Below are 25123 nucleotides of genomic sequence, written 5' to 3'. Positions count from 1 at the left end.
AGCATAGCATGTGATTTCTGATTTTGGAAAATGTTTTTTAGCCACCATACAAAGATGGAGACATAAAATAGCATTATTTTTGTGTCAAAACTTTAATTTAGACAAATAACCCCAGTATATTAAAGTGAACTAATTGTTTGTAAAATACAGTAAAAATCAAAGTATCATTTAGTGCATCCTGTGCTGTTTGTATATATAGAACACCAGTTTGAGCATCTAAAAAAAAAAATCCAATGGGACAAATGAAATATTCAGTGTGTTTAAATTGTGTTTAAATCATAACCCCGTGTGTGTGTGTGTGTGTGTGTGTGTGTGTGTGTGTGTGTGTGTGTGTGTGTGTGTGTGTGTGTGTGTGTGTGTGTGTGTGTGTGTTACACTGTACTGTCCCTTTGTTAGTCAGTTTCTCTATCATATAACAGATTCACTCACTCTTCAACTGCTTTAAATAAAACCTTTGTAAATGCACTTACATTCAGTTTACCACTTTTTTAATCGTGTAAGTGTTTACTGTTGGTGCAGTTATAAACTTTCATGTAGAAATTCATTATACTGAATATTACAAATTGTTATAATAGTCAACTTCAAGATATTTACGTGATTTCAAAAGCAAGTCAGACTGTTGTCTTTAGGTAGAGACACACACACACACACACACACACACACACACACACACACACACACACACACAGACAGACACACACACACACACACACACAGACAGACACACACAGACACACACACACACACACAGACACACCTACTACCCCATATGTAATTTATGATGCACTCAGCAGCATCTGAAATCAGAGATCCTGTTGAAACACATTCTTGGAATGCAACTTGATGAAACAGAAAACATCTATTACAAGATGCAAATTTTGCCACAATACGTTCTTCAACGTTTAACATTTTAATTTTAAGTGAGATAGTTATTTAGAAATAGATAATTGGTAATGGACACTTCTACTTCTGCAAGACCTGCAGGCAGCTCTCTACTAACACCGTCACGGCAGAGCACATAGATAATAACGTAATGAGGGTTATTGATATGGCAGGGTACATTTGGAGTTTATTCTCTGTTTGAATAAAAAAAAAACGTTATATTGATATAGTATATTGCCTTTTGTTTCTTCATTATGTGTTTATTACTTTTTAATAGTATGGATCATATATTCAAATATATGCATAGATCAGTTTCCTATTTCGATATAAAACACTGCATATGTATGCACTGCACAAAGTATTAGTATCAGTATACATACATGTATCAATCCGTTGAGATATTGTCAGATAACTGACCCAGTCACACTTCAGGACAGTTTATAAGAGAAACGGGGGCAGTACAACTTGTATTCCAATCATTCAGGATTTACTGTCACTAGATGGCGCAACTGACCCGTGACAGACACGTGAATAAAAGCAACCTGTTATAGAGGCCGGACAACATTAAACATCGAGCCTCTTGAGTATAGGGCCACGCAGCACACACAGTCTTCCATCACCAAGCAGACACAGTTGCCATAAATTAAGCGTTTTGACGCTGGATTTTAAAAAGTGTAATATTGTGGCATAACCTTACTGGCTTCAGGGGAACAGAGACAAAAACTGAAGCAGCAAATATTCAACAAAATAAATAACGTGAAACAAGCGGAGGCCACTTTAACACCGTGAAGGTGAGCAGATCAAAATATTAGTTTTGACCTTAAGCTTTATACTTCCAATAATGTAGGGTACTTTATTATAAGGTCGTAATAATAAGAAGCCTAGGTCTATATTTTGAAACATAACCTACTGTGCATGCTATTATGTTGGAGCAGTTGCCATAACTCAAAGGCAGTTAATGCACGTTTGGCACACAATACATTTTTTAATGACTGACTGAGTTTCTTCTTCTTCTTCTTCTTCTTCTTCTTCTTCTTCTTCTTCTTCTTCTTCTTCTTCTTCTTCTTCTTCTTCTTCTTCTTCTTCTTCTTCTTCTTCTTCTTCTTCTCCTCCTCCTCCTCCTCCTCCTCCTCCTGTGTCTTTCACATATCATTTCAGGGCCTTGTGTCACAACTTAAAGTTGTCAGGCTATTATACACACAGGAATGTTGACCAGCAAACACTCTTCTTCTAATTAAAATATGTTTGGAGGCTGTTTTGAGCCTAAAGTTGCATGGAGCATATTAGTTACACACTTTTTATTAGCTATATTAAGTACATTATTAGGTACATAAAAAAAATGTACAGTAGTTGTATGAGTTGACAGTCTTTTATCAGTCAGGATTTGTCTTTTGGTTTGTTGCGCTGTGCGGTGAAATCAACCGGCGTAGTAGCCGCTTGGGGGCGTCGTCTCTTGGATTGATTACAGACGCATTGTCGCCTTCCGTGCAATAAAATGGAAGATATGCTCATCGAGGGCGCCAGGTGAGCAATAAGACAGACCAATTGAGACAGCTTGTGTCATGTATACACCTAATCACTAGCGCCAGGCTTGCTACACATTAACCAGACAATATACAAATAAAGATATGGTGTTGATAAACTCATGACTCGAGGTGCAATAGAGAGGGTAATCAAGGGAACTTTATAGTCTTTCCAGGTTTCACTCTGGCCCACAGCAACACTTCTTCTGCAGGCGATGCAGTCCCACCACACACGTCAAATCCACTCGAGGCGTCACGCTGTCACTCCGCAACAAAACTTTTAAAACTGCATATATGCTAATATACTTTTAGGTGACCTCAAATTCCTTTTTGGTCAATGTGATAAACCTTATGCCCCCCACACAACTCGCCTCAGAAGGAAATGTTGGTCAGATTGCTTCTTGTATTTAGAAATATACATTTCAGAATTTTTCTTTTTCTTTTCTTTCCATTATCACGATAAAAGAAATATAAATTTGAACTCTAGCAGAAGGCTAAATGCTACTAAATACCTTGCATTTGACGCCAATAAAAAAAAGATCTAGTGCGCAGCCCCTTGTCCAGGTAGGAATCCCAGGTATGATCTCTGGAGTTGAGAGGGTCTTTGCTTCTCCCTGTGTTATCTTAATTGGACTCTTTGAACAAAGCTTAGACGGATATCTCCACATGAGTTAACTGAAGTGGAGTTAGCGGGAAGACACTTTCATCACCTCTCAAAACCGAGAGGTGAAACATGGTGGCGGCTTTATTCACAAGATATAGTGTACAATGCCAGCCTTAAATCAGCTGATTCAAATGTATCTAATTCTCATATGTAAGGTTAAAGCGAGGGACACACACTAAGAAATGGCATTTCAATATTTTATTGAAACTTTCAAGAACACGATGTCGATGTTGTAAACTAGACATAACTCCAATACAACATAACCCATTGACAACTTAAGAAACACAAAAGAGACCTTCATATTTTCGATTATGCGGCACTTGTACGATCAGGTTCGCAAAGTATTTTAATAACAGAAAAAAAAATAGTCCACTTTTTTCACACGTCAACGACACTTATTTTGCTCTTCTCATGAAAAGAATATATATTTTTTTCAAGCCATTGGTGCAGTGCGTTGTCGCTTTTTCATTCGTTTTTAAACAGTAGCACTTCACACACGGGGACAACAAATGAAAAGACAATGGCACATGAGTGTGAATAACTATAGCTCAGTGGATATTTGGGGAGGAATAAAGTCCATATTTTAGGAAGGGTATAAATGCAGATGGCAACAAAAGGATAATAGCCCACAAACTATCTTTACACAGGTATATCGACAATAAATTAAGAACAGATCCCTAGAAACAAACTACTCCGTTGTATTTACACGAAATAACAATATGAAATAATTACATAAATATTTTATATATCCCTATGTACACCTTTAATCAATACTACCTTTTTATTTTTGAATATTTAAATGTTTGCTTCCCCTTGCCTGTAGGCCACTTGAGCTTAATCCCGTTTGTTTGGGCCATCGTTTTGTCACGTCTATAGGCCTGTTCAGATTTCATAAAGGCGTGAAGTAAAAAACATTTGTTTAAAATATTGATAAAACTAATCAAGAAGAAACTTCAGCAAAGGGAGTGTTTTAATTCTATTCCAAACAGAATGTTTTTCATACTTTTTGTTTCAGTTTTTAGTTTTAAAACAACATTCGTTAGGGTTTTAGGGGGCATGCGACATTTGGCCAATCGATCAATTAATAGTGTACAACAAAATACAGCAGTCTTTATAAGGTAGGTTAAACGGTAGTGAATTCAAATAAGTCAAATCAATTCAGAGTGCATATTAAAACACATTTCTCCTCGTGTACAATAAAGTTAGGAGACAGGACACAGCAGCAACTTCTCCCAAATCTGTAAGTCACACCCATGCCAACTTTTCAGTTTCAATACTTGTACGGTATTCAAATGACAGGATAAAAGTGTTGTTTAATTTAACAAAAAAAGAAGAGAAAAATATACATATCAGATGTGTATTAACCAAAGTGCATTTCAGAAACTAAAACGTCCAACAGTTCGTGTTTTTTTAAAGTTTTTTTTCTTTTTAAAACCTGCATGAATCTACGAGGGTGGCCTCCTACTGTCAATGTCTTCATCACCGTCAACACTTTTCACTTTTCATGACAACAACGAAACGAGAAGCAGGTGGTGTGTTTAAAAAAAAAGAGAGAAAAGAGAAGAGAAACTATGGGGACCCGCTCCGTGGCCTGTCCTGATTTGAGTCGAGTCCACTGACCAGGCGCTGGATGCTCTGCAGCTCGTTGGCGGCGTCTTTCTCCGTGCAAGTTTTTGGGGACATGGAAACAGAGCCGGAGGATATAGTGGATGAGTGACTGGTCACCTCCGATGTGGAATCCAGGGTGATACCAGACACGGGGCTGGCAGGGACAGTGCCGTCTCCTTTTAACTCGGTTCCGCTGCTGGCCATGGAGGCCATGGCGGTGGTGAGCAGGGTGCTGTCCGGTACCGTCATGGGGAGGGAGTAAGGGCTGTACCTGAGTCGGGGGCGCACTGCGTTCAGGAAAGGGTGCCGGTGCACCGCGGAGGAGGCAGCGGAGGAGGCTGCTGCGGCTGCTGCCATGTACGTGTACGGATAGGGGAACAAACTGCCAAACGGAGACATGGCAAGGCCCTGTGGAGAAATGGAGAAACTGAGTGTGAGCCACAAAGCTGGAGTTATAGACAGCTAATACACTCATGTCTACTATAATAACACAAAATGTGCCAAAAACAAAATACGGGATAGAGGAAAAACGAGGAGAAAATCTATGATTGGCCTAATAAACTATTTTAGCAGTCTGTTGAGTCTGCATGTTTTGGATTAAAGTCGTAGAACAAATGCGTAAAAACAGAGATTTAAAGTGGCCTGTTCTGGGCAGTTCTTTATTTCCCTGTCCTCAAGATTCATTTGCTTTCATACAAACTGATGTTGTTATGACGCTGTCTGACACTTAGCTTAAGAACTACAAAACTTGGATCTGATTTGGGCAAAACACAATCAGTCTGTCTGTTTTCAATGCTTCCATTCACACAGGCTTTCACAAATCTATAGTCCTAACACAATATTATGCAGCAAAGCTTCACCCCCAGCCAGTAAACAGCTTTGGCGCTTGTTCAAGAATTTAAAATGCAAATACAAATCAAGCAATATAAGTTACAGCTATACAACTTTGACAATAAATGGAAAAAGACAACTCTGTTGTCTATTAAACCATAATGTTGTTTCTCTGAGGCATTTTAATATTCGCCATTGTGGCTAAACAGACTTAATGAGCTCATATCAAAAAGATTGCCTAACACCTCTAGCTGTTGCAATGTCTGTCTTTCAAATGTGTTTTCTTAATGAAGGATAGTTGGTATAACCATGACAACAATGCTAAGAGAAAACAGATAAACCGTAGTTTCTAAACGCTTAATCAGTCAAAATGCAGCTGTCTACTTTACTTTGAATATTGTCCCATTTGGCAATCACACAACATAAACACAAGCGCACACGCACTCTCTATTTCTCTCTCAAAGTTATGATTAAAAACACACACATGGAAATGATGACGAGAGCATTAAAGATATTTAAGTATCGGACATATTGAATCTTATGGTTTATGGGCCTCCAATGCCTACAGTCTGCGATACATTACAAATCAACATGTGCTTCACTCGAAGCTGAGAGTAGGCCTATGCCTTAGAAAACAGGTTTTACCTGTGATGCCAAGACATGTTGCTGCAGATGAAAGGGCAGGCCTGGCGCTCCCGTCAAGCTTTGTGAAGGTGATGCCATGCTAGCTGAGTCCATGGCGCTAACCCCTCCCGTGGACACAGCTGCCAATAGTGGCCCCATGCCTGCCATGTTTGAGAATGCACCGCCCATGTTGAACTGACTGGGGTGCAAGAGAAACGGATGCGCACTCCCAAGGTGATTGAAAAACTGTTGTCCTGTTAGGCCTGTTGGAAATCCAAAATTAGGAAAGTGGCTGTGGGCCATGTGCGGGCTGTCAGTCTGAACAGTCAAAGGCATGAAACTGTCTTTGCTTATTGACCTGCACTCGTCCGTTTTGGGTTGGTCTAGGCTCGGGCTCTTGAGGTCTTCTCCAGAGCGGGTGGTGCTGGAGATGACGGTGATGGGGCTCTGCCGTGAGTCTGCCTGGCTTTTCTCTGTCCTAGGGCCGCTGTCGCGGGTCCTCGTAGAGTCAGTGTTACTAAAGGTGTGCCCCTTAGCCGGGCTCGCCTCATGATCCTTCCCATCCTTCGTAGTCGTAGAAATCTTGTTGGAGTCTGGACCATCTTTGATGTGTCCATCTTTGCTCTCATCGTCACTGTCCTCATCGCTGTCGCAGAAATCTGCCAAAGTAGGAGGAGTACGATATTAGTTCACTTTCTGCAGATTGGTACACCTTGAATCTCACAGGTGGAATGACAAATATACCTGAACGTATTTGCACTTAAGGAATCCAAACTGGCGACCAGTATGATCTTTAACATTAATGCCCTATTGTTTCCAATAACATTGTTATGCGTACACATTTTGTAGGAGATAGCATTACATTTTACAAAGTAATATCGTGTGGATTTTTGTACATTACCCTCTCTTTCTTTTGGAGTAGACTGCATCTTGCTTGACAGATAATCATCTCAACAATTAGCGAGAATATTCATGTTTTACTGTTAATCTCACTGCAGAGTCATGTGTTAATGGGCTGGGAATTCCGTAAGTTTACCTATACTCTTCTTTAACACATTGCCTTGTAAAAAATCTTGCAACAATAGAATTGTTACGACTTGCCACAGGCTCTTGTGATCGGAGCTGTGACTGATTTGTGGAGTCTGTCAGCTTACCTTTCAGGTGTGGGGGTCCCGCGGTAGACACGGCAGGGGACGAGGCCTGGCCGAAACACTTAAAAGAAGCCTGCTCTCCGGAGGAGTCGTCTGAAGCTCCGTTCTCCTTTTTCTGCTGCTCCTCGTATGAACGCATGGATTGCAGAGCCAGCTGTTTCCTGTGCACAAGTACCCAGGTTATTATATGCAGCGACCACAGCTCTCAGGTCAGAAACAATACCAGCAGCAGGATGAGTGGTGTGGAAGCTTATTTAGACTGAAAACCTGAGATAATGGAGCTCCTGACTATAGGGCTGACTCACCTTACCTGTGCTGCAGTTTACAATACAAGATCCATTACAGCGCTATTGCTTTAGCAGGCCCGTTTTTCTAATAATTAGCAAAACGAAAACAACTGCATTGAACACTACCTTGTTCCTTGTTCTGTTAACACCAGTGCTATAAGACTTACTGTGAACTCTGATCTATTGAGCTATTTGATTAGAAACTGTGAAGAGCCACACTCCCTGCGGGTTAATGAGGAAGCTTTGACGGGGGCTTAATCCACCGGGATCACTGTAAATCTAACGAGATCTGAAGTGTTTTTTTTGTCTTTCGAAATGCACTTTTCCGTCTTGTCTTACCTCTTTTCCCGTCTCCCATTGCCTGTGTCACGGAATCCTTTGGCAAATGGATTATGGTCAATTTTCAGCTGTGTTATCTGAAATAATTAAACATGTACGTACATATCAGCGGCTGAATTTCACTTCCCTATAGTGTTATCATTAAATGCTCATTTTCTATTGTATACAATTGCAGCTTAAGCAGCAGATATGGGTTTACAATACATGGATATTGTTTTGGGTTTAACAGATACAACACAGAAAAAAAACAACAAAATACGTAAGCAGGGTACACAACGCGCGCACAAAGAGCACCACATGAGTCATCGTGTGCTCATATACCATGAGAGTGTAACTTTTTTGTTCAAACTTTTGAAAAACTTTACTCCTACACTTCCCACTGCAAGTGGGGGGAGGAGGGGAGGGGGGGGGGGCTTGTTTTCACAACAATATCAACGAGTTGAGGATATGATTTCTATTATTTGTATGCCTCACAGAGAATAAAATGTTACCATGCTGCACAGCCTGACACAACCAAAATGCTCCCCCTTTCTTTCTTTTTCTCCATTCAACCGCACAGTGTTGTCTCTCTTGCCTTCCTCATTTCTCAACCCCCAACCCTTTTAGTTTTACTCACACACACATGCACACGCACGCAGAGAGAGAGAGAGAGAGAGAGAGAGAGACTGGGGGAGAGAGAGACTGGGTCTATGCCAAATCCTTTCCACGTGATTAAATAAAAGGGACACAACCTGTATAACATTCCTCAGAATTATTACTTTCCTACCACAGGCTGGTGAATATGGCACTTACTCGTAACATCACCCCCTACCCCCTCACCCACACACTATGATACTCCACTCTCACAGGCTCAAACAAATATGACGTCTTTCATATTTTATGACAACAAAATGGTGCAGAGCATGAAAGACGGAGAGGAAAACGCGTCTGACAGGGCAATGGTATGGTACAAGCTGTATTTGAGAAAAAATATTGCGGGCATAACCTTAAGCCTATGAGCAATAATTGTGCTTACCTTGTCATTTTGATATGCAGTCACAGCAATGAAATCCGTTTCAGGAAAAACGTATGTCCTGAAGGTACTGTACGGGAGTTTGAGAATATCGTTTGCCCTCACGATGTGAAATCGAGGCTGATATTTGTGCATCGAGTTAAGTATGGTCTGAAACACACAATCACAAAAAAACATAAGCGCACCATGGAAATTACACTAGCATTTGTTATAGTTACAGAATTTATATCATATCAATTTCTTTAAATGTTTTTATTTGAAATTAGAAGTCACGTAATTAGGAGGAATTACATTTGTAATAATAATGTGCTGTAAAAATGTGCACATAATTTTAAAACCATCATGGAAATTATTTATGGTGTAATATTCAATCCAGTTAATACAACTGGTAAACCTTGGAGTGTCTATGCAGGTATAGACTTAGTTAACTTGCTTAATAATTGTAATACATATATAAAATAAAGAGTATCTCAAGGTAATGACAAATATCATTTTATTTTTATTTTTTTTCAAATGATGTTCTATCTCGTGTCAGATCTTCTACAAAAGAATAACTATTAGACTCGTGACTTCCTGTGCTTCAATAACACACATTGCAAATAAAAACATTAACATATTAACACATTTGATTGATAAAATAGTAAATTGGTAAATAGAAAAGGTGACATACATTTGTTGAACTTACAAATCCATGCTTGTCCGAGATGTTGTTTGTCAGCTTGAGTTTGTGAAAATTGACGACTTTTGACATCCACTGTTCACCAGTAGCCGGACTGTCCGGGTGAATGTACATCCTCTTTGGCATTTCGGGGTCGGCCTTCCCTGCCACCATCCAGCGGGAGTTATGAAATTTGTATCTACAGTCGTCGGCTGCAACAATGTCCATCAAGAGAATATATTTGGCCTTTTTGTCCAGACCAGTGCACCTCACTTTGAACGGGGGGAACATTCGCCTGTGACAAGGGAAAATAAATGATAAGCACTCATGTAGGCTAGTGGATATTCAACAATATCAGACATGATTTTCATCTTAAATAGTATGCAGAAAAATAAAGTATGAATAAATATTTCTGATTTTTGTTTGTCATGAATTGTGAAATTTGGTATTGAAAAAAAGTGAAGTATAAAAAAAGTGTGTTGTGTCATTTTGATAAGTTTGCAGTAGCCTACAGCCTGCTCTTAATTTATCTGCTAAAGAAAGCAAATTCAGCCGAAAAAGTGTCCCCGCGAATAAGAAGTGAAGTGAACAAATATAAGTATTCTTCTTCTACTATTAATATCTACTATCTACTAATCTTGATTAGGGTGGAGACACGTCAGCAATGTTTGGATTGTGTCTTGATTTTTAAAGCCTCGAAAGGCCTATACACACACACAGACTAAAGCAGCCATCTTTGTATAATAGCACAGTGATGATGACGATAATAATTTATTCAGAGCTTCAAACACTCTAAATTGACATTTCAGTGGAATAATCCGTCAATGTAAAGTGTTGACTAACTGGACATAAAGAAAATCAACAATAGGATTATAAGAAAGCCAAATGTTTATGAGAAGATCTCCAGATCCGTGAAGTTGAAATCTATTGTTATTTATAGGCTTAATATTAATAATACAACAGATAAAACCCTTTTTATTTTTTACAAAGATAATGTTACTGCTAACATTTGATTCCTCATCATTAAAGACATGTGTGTGCACATGTTCACTTTACCTCTGAGTTTTTCTTATCAAGCTAAAAAATACATATATCTATGGATTTTTTGGGGTTAATGTTTTTATTTTGTAGTGAAAACATATCGAGTAATAAATGTTGTAAAACATGTCAATTGTAAGAAAAATATACTGCAATCTAAGATTGATTTAATATACATTAGACTAATAGAAAGGCTTGAGAGCGTTGCACGAAACACCCAGAGGAAATCTAGAGATACACCTATAAATCCAAATTGCATATATTATATATATATATATATATATAAATATCTATATATCTATTAATGTGTCTATGTAAAATAACAAATCCCTCCATCAATACACATAACAGGCTTCTGCATGTCAGATAATATATTACATTTTTGGATGAACACACAAAAAAATCTATTTCACCTTCCGGATTTTGTGATCACCATCTCGGTGCCTCTCTTGTGGAAGAGTTCCCAAAGCTCCTTGGCTTCCAGGTGAACTTTAGGGTCGTCTTCCACCTCCTCCTCAGGCTCCAGAGTCTTCATAGGCCTGAGGTGGGCGGCCGCAGCCTGGTGCCCCAGAGAAGAGAAGTGGAGGCCGGTCTCCGTGACTCCCATCAGCTGGTCCATGATCGGCTTTCCCAGGGCACCCGGCAGAGAGAGGGAGCCGCCGTGGGGGAGAGCCAGAGCCGGGAAGAAAGGAGGCTGATGACCCAGCATTGCACTCATGGCAAAGTCTGGACCCCGGTGAGGTAAAAACGGATGATATGCCATACTTGATCCCTGTATGACTGGATCTCTCATCAGGAAGTTCATCCAATTGCAGGCCACAACTGTAGACGACTGGTTGGATGTGAAACAATATTTCTACCAACAGCCTGCGCACAAGTGGAGCAAATGAATACAAAATAAAAAAGGAGTAAAAATGAAACTGAAGTTGAAAAGCTTTGGAAAGTCCTCCTTCAGCTCTGCAGAAATAAGCATCCACTTCTTTTTCACAAGTTGTCGGGAAAGCTCTACAGTCTTTTGCTGCGTTATGATCAAAAGTCTGGAAAGAGAAATGTAAAAATGTTGTCCATTATTCTTCACAAGTGCTGCGAGACCGATTTTCTTCAGAGGTTGACGCGCATCGGACACCTTTCTGTGTCTCGCTGGCTTGCGGACATTAGTCGAATTAAACCAACTTGGGTGAGTCACTTAATTGACTGCAGTGCATTCTTTCTCTTCTGCTGCTGTTTACAATATCGGCATTCCTGTTAAAATGCGTTCCTTCTTATTGGCTTCAGTCCTGCAGCGAGGGCGACGTGTTGAAATATTTCTATAGCGCCGAATAATCCCCCTGCCTTTACTTGCTCCGGACATGCACCCTCACACGCACACACACACTTTATTCCTCCTCTCTCTTTCACGCACACACTCATTTCAGAGAAAGACGTGTGCAGAGAAAGGGGTCCGCTGACGGCCAGAGAGAGAGAGAGAGAGAGGTGGTAAGGTCCCAGCTCCGTGATTTTCCTAGCGCCTCTGTGGCCCATAGGGCTTCATACTGTATGGATGTGTTGCATGTTACGAGTAGCAGCGCTGCGTTTGATTGGCTCTTTGACGCTTTCGGACCAATTGTGTGGCTGCGTAGGCGTGGTTTTAACAGGTCGGGTGGAGGGGACAGACTTCGGACTTATAAAAAGGTGTTTGGAAACTCAAAAGGGCTTTGCCGTGAAACACCACCCTGCCCCAGTCAGTGTTGTGTGAATATGTCAACATCGTTATAGAAGTTGCGCTATCTGTCGGTCTGTGAGACCCAGCGAAGGGGAGAGAGCAGATGAGCCAAGCCGGGAAACCGGCTGGCTTTGTCGGCGAGATGTTGTGATCTGTCGGGCTGTTGACTTCCTTCTCTTTCCCTACAGTCGTGTTCTTATGCTTAGAATATCGCGAACACAATTTTATTCATTCATATATATATTTATTCTATGATTTAGGATAATTCAATTCGCGGTCTTGTAAATTTCCAGAGATTTAACAGCGCCGAAAAGCAACCGAGTAGTCCAACATTTCCTGTAACATCCTCCTTTGAAATCATAGCTCAGGAAAATATGAGCGGGTGACGGGATGAGGCGCTCGATAATAAATTCATGTACGAATGCTATGCAGCCGCTGAAACGTTCAATAATTGTTTATTATGATGTGTATCTCGGTTTATTTTAGATTTTTAGACTTATCGGTGTCAAATGTATTTATTTATATATATATATAAAAACATTATATTGCCAGATTGGATATCTAGACACACTCTGCTATCAGCTCTACATTACAACTTTTCCTCTCCAGCCTAAATTTGGATGTGAGTCCGTATGAGTGGGTTATGATGATTGTGTGTATTGTTTAATAAATGTTGACTTTGTCGTATCTTAATATAGATGAAATACGAGGAGCAGATGAAGGCTCTTGGATGAGTGGCCAAATGACTCTAGTGGATATTTTCATTATTACTTTTATAAGAGTCTATTTGTGTTTTACACAGAACAGAGTATACACGTTTGTGTTCACTGGTGCTCGTGTTTTTTTTTATCAATTATTGTATCAAAACGTCTGTGTTTTGAATCCTACCTATCAATTCTGCTGCTAAGCGCGCTTTCCCGGCACAACTGTCTCTGGGAAACTATTCAATTATAGGCAAAGACTTTACAGTGACACTTGCACAGACTGCACCAAATATAATTGCTAATACAATTCTCAATTCTATCTGAGCACATATATTCGGTTATATGAAGTAGAATACAGTTGTCATAATGATTTTTTTTACATCCATTATAAAATTGAAGCCTATAGATCTGCATAATTTCTTACGGTTAAGCCATGGATATGAATACATCTTATAGAGTTAATACTCAGCTAAAACGCCTGCAAAAAAAGCATGCAGTGGCTCACTGTGAGTGCACTAATGTTGCTTCACTGCAAAGCGTCTAAAGAGATGTGCACACTGAAACCCCGCTAGTGCTCCCTAAAATGCTTTTTAACCACAAATTCACAAGTAAACTAGAGAGCCGTGGCCAGTCAGGCCACCTTGGATAAACATTGACCATCAATTCTCAGTCAATTGTCTGTCTCCGTGGATCCAGACGGGGACCAAAGCGGTGGGGGATCTCAAAGTCCTTGAAGGGACCACGCAGAGTAAATTCTCACACAAAAAGCAACAGGCCTGTACTGCATCCTGACAACGTACTCCGTATGTTTTTGCATCATTCGTCCAATATTAATGCACATACAAAGAGGTGAACATCCTATCTGTTCTTCTGATCTTTGAAACATTAGATGGTGTGATGTAGCCTACTTGTTGCACCCTGGTTGTTAGATATCTATTGAAGCCTATATCTAGTATTGTTTTTGAAGTTTTGGGCTTGACAGGCAGTAAATGCGTCGGGGCTCATGCTGGGAGCCTCTGACAGCATTCACTTTCACTGAAGTTGCATTCAGCTCATGCATGCAAGTATTAGTGATATGTATTTTTTGTTCATTGCACCATGAGTTATACCTGCCACAGTGCTGTCTTCATCATATGTTTGACTTAAATGTGTTGTCTTTTAAAGCACATGTGTGTGTGTGTGTGTGTGTGTGTGTGTGTGTGTGTGTGTGTGTGTGTGTGTGTGTGTGTGTCTATACAGTATGGGCATATGTGTGTGCATAAATTGGAGTGGTCTGCATGCATATTGCCCAGGGGAGACAAGCAAGGGTATTCGGCTTATGTGTTGCATGTTATTGATTTGCCAGAGAAAACAAATGTGATAACTGTTGATGAGCCACAGCAGCATCTAACAGAGTGAAAATCTAACAGTAGCTAAAGCCAGTAGCACCTTTTACATATAAGCCCCGAAAGGAAGGCGCTGCTTCCCCCCAATCCTACGTGGGGCCTTCCATCTTTCTCTTTGCGTGAGTGAGGTCAGGCCTGTGTCAATTACTGTGGCTTATTCTTCTTTAAACACTCACCCCCATTAGCAGCACAATTTAGTGGAAGGTGTCATCAAATAGGAAGCAGTGTTGACAAGGCGGCAGCCTTTCAGTGTCTGTGGCCAAGCTGGCTTCATTAGCTAAGCAAGTAGAGAATGGTCAATACACTATATAAACTTTTACAGGGTTAGGGCTCTCAGGGACTCCAAGAGGCTATAAAAAGGTCTGAGCTGACACTACTGATTGATGAAGCCAACTTTGTCAGCGCTTCCCTTTTATACATCTACAGAGATCATGCATATCAAAATCAAAATGGGCAGTATATTTGACTGGACAGTCTCTCACTCCCCGTGGGTGGGTGATTTCTGGGAGTACAGAGCGGGGCGGCTTGTGTTTTGTTTGATATGTAAAAACATCATGCAGTACTGTCCACACAATTAGTTATCCTCGAAGAATGTGCTTTAATACGTTAGCAGTGAAGTGGGAAAGCAGTTTCCTTCATGTGATTCTACGGTGCAATTAATTTAAACAGCATGCACAATTTGTTTTTATAAAAAAAATACCTATTACCATTTACCCCTTTGCAAACCTCCCAATAATATCAATGAAGAACAACTGCATTAAGGTCATGGGTTATGAAGCCTCAATGCCCTGACTACACACAACAGCTATACTGTGTAGGTTCATTAAGCAAAGCTTCAAAGACATTCCTGGAATTGATCATGGAGCTGCAAGTGATGTAATGTATGCTGTCCTGTTTATTTGCAGATTGTTAATGATAAGCAAGGACAGACTTGGTGGCACCGCTCCTGAATGGAGGAGATTGTCTGGTGAGAGTCATCAGCCCTAACACGACATGATAGGGAAAGGAAACATCACAAGATTAGTATATTCAACTATAATGACTCCAAACTTCATTATGGCCATCCCGACACAGAGTGGAGGGGGAGACGTTCAATTGACAGTGTAATGACTTTCTAAATGTAAACCATTTGCCTCCAAGATTTAGGTGGGGCTAATATTGATCCATTGAGGCCCCAAAAGGGCGCAGATTGTAAAATGCACTTTCCAGAATCACACACATGTTTTAGTCAATTGGCAGGAGGAATGACAAACTCTTCACCTGTCAATGAAATGTCCCTGTCAGGCATTTCTTTAAGTAAAGTCAACCTCATTTGCTCCCTTGGCTGAGGCTGTTCATCAGCAGTGACTCGGGCTCATAACTTCCGCGTTACTTCCACATACCTGACACAAAGTGTAATTAAACAATCTGATTCTATCATAAATTGATTGGCACCAAGCAATCTGAGAGTGTCACTGTTTTGAAATTATACACATTATATTATATGTTCTTCTTTTCCAAATAACAAGAACAAAAGCATTTAGGTGTTTTTGCTAAAAACATATTTAGGTCAGAAATCCCGAGAAATCCCGTCAGAAAGTATTGCGTTGCATTGTCTGGCCAGAAGCCCACTTTAAGCTTGCTTAATGGTTCGTGTTCACGTAAAACAAGCTATGCTCATTATCACCTGTAGCTGTGGAATAGAGTAGGAGTAAACAGCTGCTTATTTAAGGTACATTGTATGCAGCACTATAAGAACAAACCAGTTCAGTGGCACGCACCACCTGTAGAGCATAATGCAGGAGATTTGTCTGCCCAACCCCATAAACAGCCGCCAGGCTTTCTCTGGAAGCCATAAGCTGTGTGATCAAGATGCTCTTGATAAATGCCTCAGATGTGTACCATGTGTCAAAAATCTTTAGCTCGCCCTCATGTGCCACCACTCATCAACATAGGAAGATAAGCATCTTTCCTCTTATATTGTGAACTCTGAGAAACTTACCCAAACCAGTTTTGCGTGCTACAAAGCAAACAATAGCAAATGGGAAACAGAAAAATCCTCAGGTTATTTGTCATCAAGTTAGCACAGTGTAAATATGTTCCCTGCTATGTTCACGAGAGGCATCAGCGAGGGACTATTTAGGTTTTTAATCAAAAAGAACTTGGGGTTGCACTGTGCAGTGGGCTGGGAGGTGCACTGATGTGGATATCTGCTGTCTATTTAGTTTCCCCCACCATCGGCATCGGCTTCGTGCTGCTTTGACTTTACAGTCTCACGAAGTTATAAGGTTTTTTGCCATTGAGCCCAACCTCAAGACCCAGCTCTTTTAAGAGGAGAGTGGTGCATTCCTCCACCAAGGGAATCTTGGGCTGTAAGGGGTTAGGGTGGCTTCTCTCTAGAGGTTAAGTGGGATAAGTGTGTGGCTCATGTCAACCCCACAACCCCCCAATAGTTTCTGGAAAATTTGCAATGGGGTCAGATTGGATTACTGTGTTTTGGTATTTACATGGAGACATAGGGCTTTGAAATGGAAAACCATAGGCGGAAAAGCAAGTGCCATGCAGTCTGAAAGGCTGGGTAAAAAAAACCCCAGCACTGATTTCTACTGACGGGACGGTTGAGTACATGTCTTTTATGTCTTTCTGCCCCACAATCAGACATTTTGTTACTAAGCATGGTGATTGAGGTAAATGGATCAAGTGCAACACAAATCTTTAAAGTAAATCCATGTAAGTACAATGATAGACGTTCAATAGGAAATAAGGAGTTTTCAGACATTGTGCGTATGCTCACAAATACACCACATCATATCTGTGACTGAGTCTTTAAGGGAGCTCCTTAAATGTAGTTAAGGAATTTTGCAGCACAGTTATGCTTCATAAACTGCAGTACCCCATCCCTAAATGACCTTGTAAAAACTCATGTAGGTGTCAGTTCCCCTGAAGGTAAGCCCGTTCTTCCTGGATTTGGGCCTCAGGTGGTCTGTCGTTTTTTTTTTGCCTGTTCAACCTTGTTGCAGACCTGCTGGGATGAGTTTTCTGGGTTATTTTGGGAAAGATTCTCCAGCCACTCCCCACAGGTGCTGTGTGCAGGCCTGAGCCCATAATCCACCCTTTTCAGTGCGGCTTTCACTGCACCTCGTCTCACTATTAGTGGTTGTTTTATTCCGTTCAGGTGAAGTAGCAGCTAAATAATTAAAACAGCATAGATTTATGTAACAAGTATGTTTGGTCACTTTTCAATCAAGTGGTAAAACATGTAAAATAAGAGGGAAACATAATTTCAGTCAGTTCAAATATATTTTTAAAGCTCAAAGAAGAGATAACTGAAATTATACTTTCCATGTAAATCAGTTTGTAGCACTCATTAAATGAAAAATCCAGTTTAGTTTTTAGGTTTTCCCTCTTAAATATATGTTTGAGCAGGTTTTCAGTTTAAGTAAAAAAAATAGGCTCCTCAAAAAAGACAATTATTGTCAGATTGAAATCTGTTCCTCTTGCTTCTGTTGAACAGAAAATAGATCTTCTGACACTTTTCAAAGGGGAATTCATGACTTTTGAAATGTCTCAAAAAATAAAACTCAGACCTCTTTCTGATTCCATTTTGCAAGGACACATAAATAAATAAAAGCAACAGGTGTCAAATGTTTATGATGAATATTTTAGTAGAGCTCAGGGCTCTTTGTGTGTAGAAAGCATTGCGATCTGACACAAACGTTCCTGTAAGTTTCAGGCTACTTTTTCCCCTGCTCCTGCTGAAACTTGACCTACCGTTTCTGGGTGAATTAACGGTTTTGCCAGTAGCGAGAACAACAATTTGAAGTGTATGCGGCAAGCTCAAGCGGCAGCAAAGTTGAGTGCGGTCAATTGAATCTCCCACATGCTTCTCTGTGCGATGGATGAATCCCTCTGTTAACTGTTGAAGCCATAATGCCTTGTAAATGTTTGCGTAAAACTCCGCTTGGTATGGAGCCTTGTGTTAAGTTGTTTTGAGTTTTTTTGTTCTTCTTTATCAGATATTTCTTTACTCAAGTAGAAAAAGCATAACAATAAGATTTAAAAAAAAAAATTATATTGATAACCTACTCAGGAAATATATTAATATTACCAAATGCAGTATTTTCCAGAGGAGTAGAAAACGGCAAATGTTTTGTTAAATGCAAAGTAAAATAATTTTACATTTTATTTTTGCAACTCTGGAATCCTTTTCAAATCTAATACTTACTCTTGAAATTCACTCAGCATTTGAACAGTCTCATGTTTAAAACGTACCTATGTGTTTACACTAAAGGCAGATTGTCTCTTTGCTTTGTGGTGTATCACGCAGCCACTGATGTTGTTCGGCAACAGGTTTATCTGACTTGGTGTACACTTATATGAGCGTGTGCTGCGGGTTTGTATGGGATATGTGAATTGAAAAGTGTTGCATATAGTAGTCCTACTAGTCTATTATGTTTGACATAAAACTACCAGTTTACCATCTTATAAGTCTACAGAGCTATATCCGCCCACGTGGAACAAAAAAAGCGTTTTCTTTCTTTTGATCTATTATGAGTTTAATGTGACTCAAATTAGACAGTTTTGGAGCCACCTTTGTGTCTTTTTTTTGTTTTGTTACTAGCTGTTTTCCGTTGCTTCTTTTTCATGTTCAAATTGCAAGTCGCCGGAGACTTGTGACATTTGAAATATGAGACTGGCCGTATTTACTGAGTTGGACAATACACGAAAACCACATAAAATAAAAAATAAATAGGATGCGGTTAGGAGCTGTGCTTTCATATATTGAAGTCCCTACATATGTTTTGCATAAAGGCGTTTTTTGGGGTAATGGGGGGGAGTATTTGAACGTAAACTGAACCTGGTTGGTTTAATTTATATAGGATTCTACAGTAACCTCTGAATAAGCACGGGAGAGACTGCATTTGTGCAACGGTTGCATAAAGTAGCTCAAAATGTGTGTGCCCTGTGTGGTGGGGTACGTGTTAAATTGATGTTCATTTGTGGATATGGCCACCTTTTATATAACTTCATTTTAGTATATTGTAACGTGTGGAGTGGAACAAAGAGGCTTTTTCAACAAATGGTTTGCAGCGATGTTAAGTCTTACGCGTAAAATGATGACAAAAAAACATACATTGGACTTTAACACCTGTTGATTTTTGTTCTGTATATGAAACCATATCGATATAAAAGTTTATATATTGGGTTAAGATTATACATTTACATTGACTCACTCCTTCTATCAGCCTGTTTCTACGCTTTCCTGTTTATTTCCCCTTTTTGTGGATCGGCGCTGAAATACAAACATCATCCCACTGCACACATCGAGAGGACACAAGCACCAACCACCCAACCAACCAATTAAAATCCGATTAGGAAACATCTTAGTTTTCCAACCGAGGGTAGTGAAAAAGTCTGTAACCTTTCCTCGCTGAGGTCACCCACCTAATAAGATCCATTGCCTATAGTGAAGCCGCAGACCTTCACAAATGTTCCTGGCGACCGACTGTGGCCCCGGAGACCTTTGGCATAACATGGCAGTTTAATTGGTCACTGTATTTAAGAATAAGGTGGGATTCCAGTTAATTAGAGGAGAAGTGAATACGGTTGAACATTATATGATTTACTCCCGGCCCCTGGTTTGTTAGTGCGGATTTGGGGTGGATCAGCTTTTGTGCTAGACAAATGAGAAGTGAGTAGCGTGGTGCCGATGCACAGTGTCGTTTTGTGGACTGGCGACAGTCTCGATTCATGGGAAAAACTTAAAGGAGACCCGCGTTATCACAGGACCTCATTATCTCATGTCTGCAACCATCTTTTGGGAACAGTCCCTAATCAAAAGTGGCACAGACCTACTTTGCAGAACTTTGGTATAATAGCCGCCCCTCTCTCTTTCCACACACACACACACACACACACACACACACACACACACACACACACACACACACACACACACACACACACACACGCACGAACACACGAACACTCACACACACTTTGCGTGACGTGGGATGCCGCATGACACTGTCAAAAAACCTTTACAATAATTGCACGCGCAAGTTTTCACACATACATATTCAAACACCTCAGCTATGTAACAGGCTAAATACAATAATTCATATTAATATTTCACTTTAAATGCCTTATCTCGTTATTTAACAACTTCATTGTACTATAAGTTATATTGAAGTGTAAACTTCTTGGCTTTAGATACGTCAAACAATTTAATTTCAAAACTGTTAGCGTCTTAACCCTCCACTCGATTTCTTTATTGTATTTTGAGAAGAAGCTTATAATTAGTGTGTTTAGGTGAATTGCTTATAAAAAAATAACCTACGAATTAATTGTCTTCGTTATTAGCATGTTGTTTTATTATTCTCATTTCTCAGAATATTGACGCAATTTAATTAAATACTTTCTTATTTGCTAAACTTCAAACCTCCACAACCAGCACTATGCATGCTGTCTTTTCCCCGGTGCATGACAATGACAGCTGCCTCGGGGTTGTTCTCTCTTTCTGTGTACAAGACCAGAGAGGTGGTTCATTTACTTAGTCATAAACCATTTATTTACCTTCAGGTGAGTGTCGCGGAGAGTGCAGAGTAAAGATCGCAGCAGAGATTTACACCTGTCTCTCTGCTCAAATAGAGAAGCCTATAGCCTACAGAGATGGCCACTGGAGCCAGCTTGTCTGGGGCTCTGCTAGACAGCCCCCCCCCCCCCCCTCCCCTCTTCCTCCGTGGATTAAACAACATCATAAAAAATGACCATCAACGCGCACACTGTAAACAGATTATTCTGCTCGGCGCCTGGCGCACAAACTCCACGCTAAAGGCATGATGAGTCCAGCAGCTATGTGTGGCAGCGTCAAAGGGTGGCTCTGCCTGGTCATCCTTTTTTCCATTTACACACAAAAAGTGTAAATACTGGCGAGCGTTTGATGTCATGGCTGCGGCTTTGGGAGACTCTTGGGAGGCTGCTGAGGGACATTTGTTACAAGATAAAGAGTCACGTTTCTCCACAGACCTCCTCTCAGAGCTTTCGGCCATGCAACAGGACAGCTTGTTTAACAGATCTTTATCTATTTAAGGATGTAGCTTGGGCTCTGATCATTTAGAAAGCTTAATTGGAACAATATCTTACCCAAGCATCCATTCAATGTCTCTTCCTGACCTATATAAATACACACATGGGCTATACCAACTTCTTTTGACCCCTGTTTTACCTTTTGTCGTGTTCCCTCTCATAACTGATGCCGGTTGTCATGTCAAAGTATCCTTACAATACTCTTTTCTCAGAAAATGTTCTTTTCTTAAAATAAGTTGCGTGTACAATTCTGCTCTTAAATCTCTCAAACCTTGTGAAATCTATTAATCACTTTATAGCACAGCAGTGCATGGCTGTTGTGTGATCAGCCTGGAGATCTCACTTTTCAGTCCTGTCCTCCAGCATTCTTACCAGGTTGATTTGTCTTACTTGTCCCATATCATTGCTTATGTCACTTCACCTGATGGTTGTTCACATGCAGGTGCTGACAGTTATTGAAGGCTAGGTTTCAACAGGTTACACTTTTGTTATAGGGTTCATTAGTTTCAGCCTCTGATTCATTAATTTCAGATTTATTAAATTATTTCCTTCTTCTATTAATAAACAGTTGCACACTAGTTCAAACAGGCCACGTTGCTACCTAGAGTGGGATGAGAATAACTCTGAAAATACAGAATGTGTGATTTCAGATGATGAGGTTTGAGTCAAGTGTGGAAATAAAAGCTAATTATGTGGATAAATAATCAGCAGATAATTAGGCAACACAATAAAAAGATTCAGCAAATTCTAACTTGCAAACCTTTTCACATAGGGTTAAAATTGAAACTCCCCATTGCTTCTCTCCCAGGCACACACACACACACACACACACACACACACACACACACACACACACACACACACACACACACACACACACATTTGCCTTTTCTCTCTCTCCTTCTATCTCTTTCTCATGAACTAATTGATTCACAATTTACACGCACACTCACCCACACTGGCACATCACTTCAGTGGTCACTTTGTTGGCCTGAAAACAGGCAGGGTGTCCAGTGGACATTCAGTGAATTTCATGCCCTATTGATGAGATTAATCTCCCTCGGTGTGAGAGTGGCAGAGTAGAGATCCTGCCTGATTTCTGCAAATTAAAGTCTTAACATGCGGGTTGTTCTAAATCAAGTCCACAATTACTCAAGTCATCAGGCTGTCAGCATCCGCATGCTTAGCTCCTTCATGAATATCCTGGATTTTACGCAGACTTTTCTCGTTTTCTCAGTTGTCTTGTGTTGCTAATCTGTTAAACTGCTGTGCGCTGCACTCCTTTTTTCCCTCTCTGATTTCTGGTGTTTTTTCAGCGAGGATGCTGACTCACTAATAGCAGAAACATTTGTCTAATATTTTATTCTTGAAATATGGGCCAAGACACAAATGGGTCACAGGCCCACTTTTAGTGGCTCTTTGTGTGACAATGTGAAAGTGTTTGGATGAGCCTGGGTCACAGGGCCAGAGTAAATTTATTCAAATTAGGTCTGGAGCTTACAAAAGCCCCCATATGCCATCGTAACTAACACTATATCCCACAAAGTAGTTTATTTTAGATAATGTTACCCGAACATCACATAATACTGTCTTAAAAGGTGCCCCTCCATATGTACGACAATGGCTGGTTTAAGCAGAATCCCAGTTTAAACACACTAAATAAGCATGATTGATTATTTGCTGAGTGAGCAGGCATAGATCACAATTATTAGTCCCCTCTGGTAATGGAGTAGCTTTTAGCTTTAGCCAATATATAGACATCTCTGGCGGTAAATTTTAAACTTGTGTTTTGTTGTGAATTTTTGAATGAGGGTTAAATGGTTTTATCAATATAAATGCATCCTGTTGTTGCAGATTATATTGAAAGTGAGCAATTCATCCTTTATCAATTTTTTACTTCTATCATCGACTCTTTCAAACATTCAACTCAGCCTTTGACATGTGCATGTTATTCTGAGAAGGAGGGCGTCTATAGTGTATGTGTAAGTTGGAAAATTATAAAAGGAAGCCTTCCATCTCGTGCAGCCATAAGGGAATACAGAGAGGGAGGCAGCGGGAGCAAATCGAGAGCGGTGATTTCCAAAATGGCTCAGCCATTGAATGACAATAGCCAGGCCCCTCTGCCTGTCTCTCTTTCTTTCACTGCTGCAGTCTACAAAAACTAACACAATAAAGCGGGCAGAGAAAATGACCAAATGTGATTTATTCGGATTTGAACAAATCATTGTGATTTAAATCTGGCAGGAAAAATATCCAGGGTAACTGCATTTCTAGTTGTCTGATTTAGTGCAACTTGTGTCTTATTTTATTATTATTATTTTGTATCATTGTCAAAAGCAGGGGTTGGGGGTCCTATGGTATCAGCACATGTTTTGCAAACATTGCTTCTTCCCTGTGGAATCCCGGCCATTCCTGTCAGTAGGAATATATGCAGTGAAGTTTATCGTATTTATTCTAGAAGATAGCGTTTATAAATGCTCATCATTCAGACATTTAAGGAGGCACTGACAGGCTGACACAGCTTTGGGAGAGTTACGAAATAACGAGCTGTTTGGAAATGCACAACACATGACATATAAAGATTTGACTTAAGAAATTAAATTATGCAATGCTTGTACATAAAATGTATAGTAGTCATGAACATGTTTGTTTTTAATCTGATTGTTTTCCCTATTCAAATACTAAACAACTGATGTGTTATGGTAGATATATTGCCAATTGTATTTTTCTCCAGGTCATATAGTAATGTTACAACCACCTTTTTACTAACATTATTTTTGGGATTATTTTTCTATAAATAGAGATTTTGTCCAGTTTAAAAATAAAAAAATCATTGTCAGTAAATTGTCTTAACTATGTTTTCATCATTCCTGTAATATATGACAGAGTCAGTGAGCAGCCCTACATATTCCCTCATCCGTCAAGGAAGGGAACATTTTTTCAATAAATAATTCACCACTGATAGCCAGCCCTAATGCCTACATGAACAAATCTCTCAGTTACAGCCATCTTGGGAGTAAGCCAGTCCAAGAGCGTACTTAATAAACAAATACAGGGCCTGACAAGCTCTGGTTTCACTGATGCCTTTCCGAGAGGAAAGTATTTGAAGACAGTCGGTGAAACAACATCCTTTCTGTGGGTGAAGGTTTAGGGGTCAGGTATGGGTTATTGCTGCAAGACCAAGTCGTCCCGTTGCATTGTTACTGCTGATACACTGGATAGATTCACTGTCCATTTCACGCAAGGCATAATTTAAGTTTGCCTTTTGAATTATCTCACAAAATGTTATGATCTTGTACCATTTAGTCGGACTCGAATGTCAAAGGACACATCAGTATAATACATAAACTCAACAAAGGAACAAATCATTTCTCATATGAACACAGGTTTACTACTGTGCATAGAAACGTTTTTGTTGAGCATGTTGTACTTTGTGTCCACTTCTAGGATCAAGGCTGAGTCAGTATCACAGCCTTACATCGACCACATGTTCGCTGGAACTAGAAACATGATCCAGACATGATTCCCCTAACCCGGCCCTTAGGGTGAAACGTGTGTGTGTGTGTGTGTGTGTGTGTGTGTGTGTGTGTGTGTGTGTGTGCATCTTCTCACGGAAATGTTCTTGTCATACATTTCAGAAACCACCT

At 40.1% G+C, this 25123-nt stretch overlaps 1 protein-coding gene across 1 annotated transcript; it reads right to left on the bottom strand.

Annotated features, from left to right (window-relative positions):
* Positions 1-3252: 3252 nt before the first annotated feature.
* tbx3a (T-box transcription factor 3a) lies at positions 3253-11978 on the bottom strand. The gene is made up of 7 exons (XM_029445354.1): positions 11031-11978; positions 9592-9874; positions 8925-9071; positions 7910-7986; positions 7287-7444; positions 6154-6791; positions 3253-5085 (listed from the first exon to the last, which is right to left on the bottom strand). The coding sequence occupies exons 1-7, from the start codon at positions 11420-11422 to the stop codon at positions 4639-4641; spliced, it is 2142 nt and encodes a 713-aa protein (XP_029301214.1). The 5' UTR covers positions 11423-11978; the 3' UTR covers positions 3253-4638.
* Positions 11979-25123: the final 13145 nt, after the last annotated feature.

The sequence above is a fragment of the Cottoperca gobio genome, chromosome 12 (assembly GCF_900634415.1).
Source record: "Cottoperca gobio chromosome 12, fCotGob3.1, whole genome shotgun sequence".
Taxonomy (NCBI): Eukaryota; Metazoa; Chordata; class Actinopteri; order Perciformes; family Bovichtidae; genus Cottoperca; species Cottoperca gobio.
Note: the sequence above shows the minus strand (reverse complement) of the source record. Positions and strands in the feature narration are given on the sequence as shown.

Bases quoted from the DNA above. Each gene is read 5' to 3' on its own strand.
- tbx3a (XM_029445354.1), bottom strand. From the start codon at position 11,422: ATGAACTTCCTGATGAGAGATCCAGTCATACAGGGATCAAGTATGGCA. The intron at 9,875-11,030 runs GTGAAATAGATT...CCCTTGTCACAG, and splicing joins GTGATCACAAAATCCGGAAG to GCGAATGTTCCCCCCGTTCA. The intron at 7,987-8,924 runs GTAAGCACAATT...TAATTATTTCAG, and splicing joins CTGCATATCAAAATGACAAG to ATAACACAGCTGAAAATTGA.